General features: G+C 41.8%; 1 protein-coding gene across 1 annotated transcript; it reads right to left on the bottom strand.

Annotated features, from left to right (window-relative positions):
* Nucleotides 1-5,544, bottom strand: rbm12bb (RNA binding motif protein 12Bb). Its single transcript, XM_012862677.3, has 2 exons — nucleotides 5,403-5,544; nucleotides 1-2,260 (listed from the first exon to the last, which is right to left on the bottom strand). Exon 2 carries the CDS (start codon nucleotides 2,236-2,238, stop codon nucleotides 328-330), a length of 1,911 nt encoding a protein of 636 aa, XP_012718131.2. The 5' UTR covers nucleotides 2,239-2,260; nucleotides 5,403-5,544; the 3' UTR covers nucleotides 1-327.
* Between the last annotated feature and the right edge of the window lie 2,467 nt (nucleotides 5,545-8,011).

Below are 8,011 nucleotides of genomic sequence, written 5' to 3' on the forward strand. Positions count from 1 at the left end.
GACTGTTGAATCATTTGATTTTAATTTTTTTAAATAATGTATGACATGCTTCGAGGTACAAATGATGTTGCAAAACAAACTGAAAGACTTGAGTGAAAACAAAAAACATCAACCGTTGCATAAAACCCCACCCCAGAGAATACTAAATGAATACTTCCTCAGGAAGAACAAAATTATCTTAAGGAAAATCACTAACACAAATCACGCTATGTCACGAGTCAAGACCTATGCCCAGTATTAGCCGTTAGGAAAAACAGCTACAAAAAAAAAACTAAACTACGTTGCATCTGTTCCATTGTTTTGAATGTTTATACGTACAAATACATTTCAAACAAGCAAAAGGTGGATTTTTCTTGGTCCGATCGGCCTCCCGTTCAGTTCCTGAATTGCGGTTAAGGCCTCCTGACGAGTCTCGAACACCAAAGTGGCGGATCCTTTAGGTTTCCCGCTGGGCTCGTACTGGAGCGAGACAGATCCGGGTATGATCCGATATCCATAACAGAAGTCGTACACTTCCTCGCTTCTAATCTGGAACGGCAAGTTAAGCAACTGTACACAGGTGGGACCGTCGTATCGCTGAGCGGGCGGTCCGAACCTCTCGTGTCCTCCGCTGCCCCTGTCCCGCGGTGAACGAGCTCTTACCCCATGAGATTCGTAGTCATGACCTCCACGGAAGCGCTCCTCTTTAAAAGGGAAAATACCATCCTTGGGTTTCCTCATATCGCCGTATGCGTTAGCACCAAGGTAAGCGTCACTACCAGGTCCGTAGGGAGGCTCGCTCATCCTGCCCCAGTACGGTCCTTCCTTTGGAAACACCGGTTGCACTTTTGGCGGCTCAGCGGCCAGCTGGTCCATCTGAGCGCGCGTAATGCACTTCACTTCAACTTCAGACCCCAGAAACCGTCGTCCATTGAGAGAAAGTGCTTCCGTGGCCTCTGCCTCGGACCCAAAGAGAACCAGAGCCTGTCCAACCCCGTCTCCTTTATGGTCGTACAGAACCCGTACCATGTCCTCCGTGACATTAAACCCCTGAAAAAAGTCAATGACCTCAACTATTCTCACATCACATGGCAGGTTTCTTACAAACGCACAGACTTTTGCAGAGTCAAAAGGCTCTCTTGGGTGAGATGGAGACTTTTCCGGATACCTTTTTGGGTTGCCAGGAGGACCAGAGGGCTCATTCTGAGATTCCAGCAGCCTGAGCATGTTCTCTCTTGAGATGGGCCGGACATGAATCCATCGGTTGAGGAAATGGATTTTCTCCTGACTCAAAGCGTCACAATAGTCACGGATGCTCTTGAAGAGCACAAAGGCCGACCTGGTTCTTTTTCCCTCAACATCAGTTAGAAACAGAATCTGGTCGTTCTCAAGCTTCGCATCCTTAAAATGGTGCTTTAAGTCTTCTTTCTCCACTGCAAAGGACAGATTGTCCAACAGCACACAGTATTCTTCCTCAGCGGCCTTCTGGACCAGGGGCGATCGAGACCTAGCTTGATACGGGGGACTTCTCTGACTGCGGACAGGTGCTCTTCCCCTGTCAAAGCTCGCCATCGTGTTGACTGAAGGTGGCGTTTCACCAATCGCTCGAAACCAATTATTGGCTGTTGTTGAGCGGACGTCAACATACCTTGACCCAATGTATTTCCCATCCCTCTTCAAGGCTTCCAACGTATCTTCCCTGGTTCTAAATTTGGCAAAGCCTTTTCCATTGTTTTGCCCCGTTGCTTTTTTACACAAGATAATTTGATCAATGAGTAAACCATGAAAGAATTTATGTATTTCTTCCTCAGTCACAGAGAAAGGCAGTCCGTTCAGGAACACAATGAAGGGGTCATCGGCGTCTGACGGCTGTTGGCGATGGGAGGGAGGGCTGTAACCCGACCGGCTACTAGATCTTCTGCCCACGTCGAGGTCGATGGATCTTGAAGCTCTTCCATTGCCCTCGATTCGCCTGGTCTCCTCCAGCTTCACCTGTTGCGTCGTTCTTTCGAGCACGTTCTGCATCTCTTGTTTGCTGCTTAGCAGCAATCTCACAGGGATCCCATTAATCAGCCCCCCCGACCGTGCAATGGCTCTTCTTGCATCTTCATCTGAAGCAAAGATAACGAAAGCTTCATCTAGCTCCCCACCGATTATATGGACACCTCCGTCTGGAATTTGGAGGCCAGTGAAGAACCTGCGAATATCCGCAGAACCTGCCGTGACACTCAGTCCCTGTAAACGGATGACGACCGCCATGATGAAGCACAAACAACGGCACCTGTAGACAAAGGGGTACACAAAACAGCATTACTGCATCCAGAGCCTCACTGGGCTCTGGATGAATATCCCGACATTTAGTTGATCACAAAGGCTGAATAAAAATGCAAAGGAAAAAAAATGAATGTAGAGGATTTTTCGGATGCCCGCAAAAGCCACCTCTAAAACGAACATGGCTCCAATATAAAACACAAGGGGGAAATGATTCACATGCAATTGCATTTCATATCCCAGGCCCTTTGTTCTTAACATATCAACTTCAGGCACATATACTGGGCATCATGTTGGAATAAAATAACCTCAAATTATTACCAAATACCTTTCCTTACATAACCAAAACAACTCAACAGAGGGGACTTTCAGAACGAGACTGATTAGAAGCCCAGTCCTGAAACGGTTCTGGGACACATGGTTACTGTTGCAGCGCTTTTCAATACCGGTTGAGTTCCAGCATCCATCAAAGAAAAAAAAAAAAAAACTCATCCTGAGTCCTTTAGGCGCTCCAAAACTCTCCATCTCAGGCAAACCAAACTCTCACAGATCCACCGTAGGCTTTTGCAACTTTAGACGATCTGAAAATCTTACCAAAGCTCCAACACAGCACTAAACACGCACCAACTGGGTAAACCTGGCCTTTTTCAAGCCAACTGCCTGTGACAAATAAACAAATATTTTTTTTTTACTTTCAAATGTATTACATTTACTCTTTTAAAAATGCTCCAAAACATTCTAAAGGCTTACTCAATACTCAACAATCTATAAATGAAATGAAAGCACTTCTTAAAATTACTACTACTCAAAGATTGCAGAGACATTTCCTTAATGTTATACTTCAGAGATTTCCTCTGAGTTGTCGTGTCAAACAGCCAGTTTTATTTTCCCAGAGAGGCGCAGCACAAAGCGAGTTCAACAGGACAGGCTCTCTGCCTCAGCAGGCTCGACACCACACACAAAAAAAGGGTCCATACAGAGGGAACACGTGCTACGACAGCGATTAGGAAGGTCATTGTGTCAGGCTTTTATGTTCAGGATCTAAATGGACAGACAAAAGGGGTGTTTAGGGCAACCTTTGCTGATTCTTTCACACACAAAAAACCCCCAAAAAAAACACCAAGCATCCAGAATAAACTCTGCATGCGATAACCAAAAGTCGAATTAGTCCAGGTGCTGTTCTGTAGTTTTATGAAAACCTAATCACGGATGAAATCACTTTTTTAAAACAATGCCTCGTATCTAAACAAATTTTCAAAATTTCAGAAACCGTCTCTCTGTGCTTTAAAAAAAAACCTGTGGTTCTCACTGTGGCATAACCTACAACTTTAAGGCATTCATTTGTAACTGAATCATCCCGTCTGGCAAAACTACTCTTTGTGTGTTTATAATAATAATAATATTAATATCATCTTTATTGTCATTGAAACATACATTACAACAAAATTTGTTCTCTGCTTTTAACCCATCCCCTAGGGGAGCAGTGGGCTGCTATGTGCGGCGCCCGGGGAGCAATCTGGGTGTAAGGGTCTTGCTCAGGGACCCAGAGGACAGGCGCTGGGGATCGAACCGGGTACTTGCATCCTTCTCTGAGTGCAAGCGCGCTGCTCTAACCACTAGGCCAACACTCCCTGACAATTATTTGTCATTAGATTCGCATGAGAGGAATTATTATAATTCCTCTCCTCTCATGAGAATCCCCTCACTTTGATTAAATGAAATGTCCGAAGTGTCAACATTCGATTCAAATAAACAGGTCGTCCACCAAGTTATTAATTAGCTAAATGATCGATCGTCGGTTTGCAAATGGTGGATTTCTGGGGGATTTTATACATGGGCCTGGCTAAGAGAATATATATACACACTACTTAATGTAAAAAAATAAAGCCACTCCTTTCACAATGACACCTCTCCAGTTTTATACCAGGCTAAACTATCTGAATGTGTAGTAAAACACTGAGGTCATTTTAAAAAAGATCAGCTACAGGCAGTCTGACGGCCTGCAAGGGATTTTGGATTATTTATATCCAACCTGGCCATCACATTATTAAACAGAATATCAATTACATAATTGGTGCGTGTCTACGCCCTGTACTGGACCTCTGCTTTAAAATGTACCTTATCAGACCACTGATAACATCCTATAAGGTTAATTAACTCAGCCATCCAACCTTAGGTCACATAACTGTTATTTTATAAACCAAGGTAACGGAAGTTTTGTAGTTGCCTTTTCTAGGATTATTTCCACGGTGAAAATGTCCTTTCCTCTGTTCCCAATTTAGCTTACCAAACAGGGATTTCCTTAAACAGGGTGCCATAAAAGAACAAGCTATTCATCTTCCAGGCCATCTTCCAATGCTTTAGATTTACCACCAGTGGTACCAAAGATACTGAACCGTTCTCCCAGAATGTGCGTTGCATCCAGGTTTGTATGAGATCCAGCAGTTTGCTAAACTTTAAAGGCCATAACAGAAGGTGACCATCCATCCAACCATTGTGCTCAGTCAAATTAATGCATGCAATCCAGCTGCGTGATCTGAACAAAAAAAACACTAAAAATCAACCAGATGTTGCCATTCTGCACATATAGGTTGATGGTCCCAGAACCGAGACATAACATCGTAAAAACGACACCAGCACAAAAGCGAAAACAGGCGCTTTAACAAAAACATCACGTCATCGTCCAGCAGACAACGTGCACTTGAGGTTTGCTACGTACGGGCCCGAAAGATGCGGTCTGGGCCGCTCACTTTATGACCCTGCAAAATAGCAAGAGGCGTGGAGCAATCAGCTACCAATGCGTGGAAGCAGATGATGTTACGCCTCCATATTGGCTACCCGTCACACAAAGCCAAAGCTTCACGGAAGGAAGCCCGCAGAACAGGCCAGACAAGCACAACGCCGTGAAATGACCACGCCAGGACGAGATTGATCAAACCTTCGCCGATGAGCGAAAACAGACGAGAGTCACGCCGAATGAGCCGTGGAGGGTCAGCAAAACAACAAAGCAGGCTAAAGTTAGCCCGCTTCCCGAGCTAAGGCCTGGCAGCCTGCCGCTTTAGCTCCTATGACTGTCGTCACCGAGCCGCACCAGCAGCGACCAAACAAACATCAATCCACAGAGTAGCCACTTAAACAGCGGTTCAACTTACACAGATTATAACTACAACCCTCGCACAAAATTGAAAGGGAAGAGGAACACAGCAGATATATCTAGCTGGACCGTCGGTCCACACAGTCGCGCTCCGCGTTGCCTGTCAGTCTCCGAGATGGAAGCGTTTCTCGTTGCAAAGGGAGGCGGACGGTGGCAGCGTAAGAACGCCACACTGCCCCCTGCTGTACTGGCATGTAAAATGTCACGGCATTACCGTGTAAAGGCCAGTCCAGACAGCTGGAAATACGCAACATAATTGTCTATAATTTGTCTTTGAGAATTTCCTTTTTAGATGTTTTTTTTTGGTTCACCTTAAAAGATTTGAAAATAATATTCACATTATTTTTAATAGTAAAAAAAGCAATGAATTATGGAATCAATTAATTTACCCACCACCTCATTTATCTCTTGCTCAGCTCAGATCAAAATGTGGTATCCAGTCCAATCCACTTTATTTATATAGCACATTTAACAACAGAAAAAGTTTCCATTGTGCTGTACATAACAAAAAATAAAATAAAGATAATCTAATTAAATAAACTAAAAGGACACAGAGGACCTGACTGTTAAGTGACATGATTTTAAACGTATAAATACTTGAACCTGCTGTTAAATGGGTAATCTGTCTAGCGTTAGCAACCTTAGTAATACACCAGATGTTCTAAAAATTAAATTTGGATACGTGATATCATCAAGTCATTCAATCTTGGGGGCTTGTTTCATTTGTCGGCTTTTCCATTTAATGAGCCCTTTCATCTGAAGTTGAAAGGGGTCATGAGTTGAGAAGTTTAAAACAAACAAACATATCAGGTTAGTTTGTTATAAAAATTGTTCCTTATATGTGCACTTAAATGTGTTAGTTTGAGAAGAGTTAGTATTTCTTGTAAGAACATCCATAATATGTAACCAGAAAAGAATTCCTTTATCTCCAGAAGGACTTAATGTATGTAGTAGTAAACATTGTCAGCTTCCTTTAACTTCTGAGTAAACCTAATTGTTTTGAGCTACAAAGTTAATTTATTTTGGTTATCAGTTTTTAAAATTTTAAACTCTTAAATTACAATGGTCCATTGCACGATGAGTGACATATTTGTAGGGTTTATTCCTGGTATTTTTTGTTATTATGACTTACAGCTAACGAAAACCACACGTTCAGTTCCTCAAAAGATGTGACTATTATATAAAACCAATAAAAAACAGCTTTTCATTCAGGAATGCTGGCTCACTTTGTTTATAGTATGCTTACTATGTCTATACACTGTGCAAAACATTCTCTCAACACCCCTTTGACATTCATTTCTGCATAAATCCAACATGGCATGGAAGTGATCGGGCTATGCACTACTGCTGAGCCCAGGTTGCTTTATTAAAGTAAGCAAAACTTTATTTATACTGTATATAACACTTTTTAAAACATACAACATTACAAAGTGCTATACAAGCACCAACAATGCATAAAAGTTGTTGGAGTGTGGGGCCACTGAACAGAATGCTCTGTGCTGTCTTCGCCTAGACCCTGCGTCCACATACGGGGACATTGCATATTTGCCTCTCTGCCTCTAATACTTTATTTTTTACAACTTTAACCCACTGGCCTCATTAGTAGACACTCCCAGCATCCTCTAGTGGTAACATGATAATACTACACTCATTTGAATGAAAACAAGATGGCGGGGATTCCAGTGAAAAGCTTCTACAACAACTCTCGTGACAAAAATGGCCAAGGTAAAAATCCAAATAATAATTCATGTTTGAAACCAGTGTTTTTATGCACAATTATATCTTTAGCTTCAAAAGACATGCAAATTTGAAAAAAAAAATCTACAGTAGCAAAGCACAATGTCTGTAAAGATAACGTACTCATTTGAGGACATCGGGGCTATATTTCGTTATTGATTGTGCCATGTGGTTGGATAAATGTGGGAAAGTTTACAGATATAAATGGTTGTTGTAAGTTATATTTCATCCCATATTTTGATTAGATGAATATGGAAATATTTAAAACTTTTCACAAGTATAATATGTTCTTGCTAGTAGTAAATTTTCCAATTTATAGACTAAATAGACCAGTAAGTCTATTTAGGATATCCAGACTACTTTTTACAAAGGTTTTCTGTTACTTGGCTATATATATGGGTAGCCATCCCAGTTGCATGAAATACTCTTTGAAATACCTTCTTAGTCCTTTGTTTTATGGCCAAATGTCTGAAATAAACTGGATTTATATGTTTCAGCCAATCATGTCTTTGTTGTGTCATTTGAGAATATAGACCCAGTGTCCTCATATGAGGACATCATTTTTTTCAAAAACTATTTATGGCATCATGACAGAGTTTAGTTTTTAAACTTATTAGGTCTTACTAATCCTATGTAACTTGTAAATTCAAAAAACAAACTCCAAATAAAAGCTCGGGTCTCAGGAGGTTAATAAAACTGTCAGCCATCCACCATTTAACAGAGTCTAAGCAATCATCACAAAATGTGGAGTTTGGGTGAAATGAGGTGTACTACTGAATACCAATCGACTGCAGTGATAATTTAAACCAGGCATGAGGTACTGTTGGCATTGTGGACAGGTGCCAAGTCTTGCTGGAAAGTCCATCATTT

This window comes from Fundulus heteroclitus, unplaced genomic scaffold (genome assembly GCF_011125445.2).
Source record: "Fundulus heteroclitus isolate FHET01 unplaced genomic scaffold, MU-UCD_Fhet_4.1 scaffold_140, whole genome shotgun sequence".
Classification (NCBI taxonomy): Eukaryota; Metazoa; Chordata; class Actinopteri; order Cyprinodontiformes; family Fundulidae; genus Fundulus; species Fundulus heteroclitus.

What these genes read in the sequence shown, in the direction of transcription:
- rbm12bb (XM_012862677.3), bottom strand. Translation starts at nt 2,238, where the DNA reads ATGGCGGTCGTCATCCGTTTACAGGGACTGAGTGTCACGGCAGGTTCT.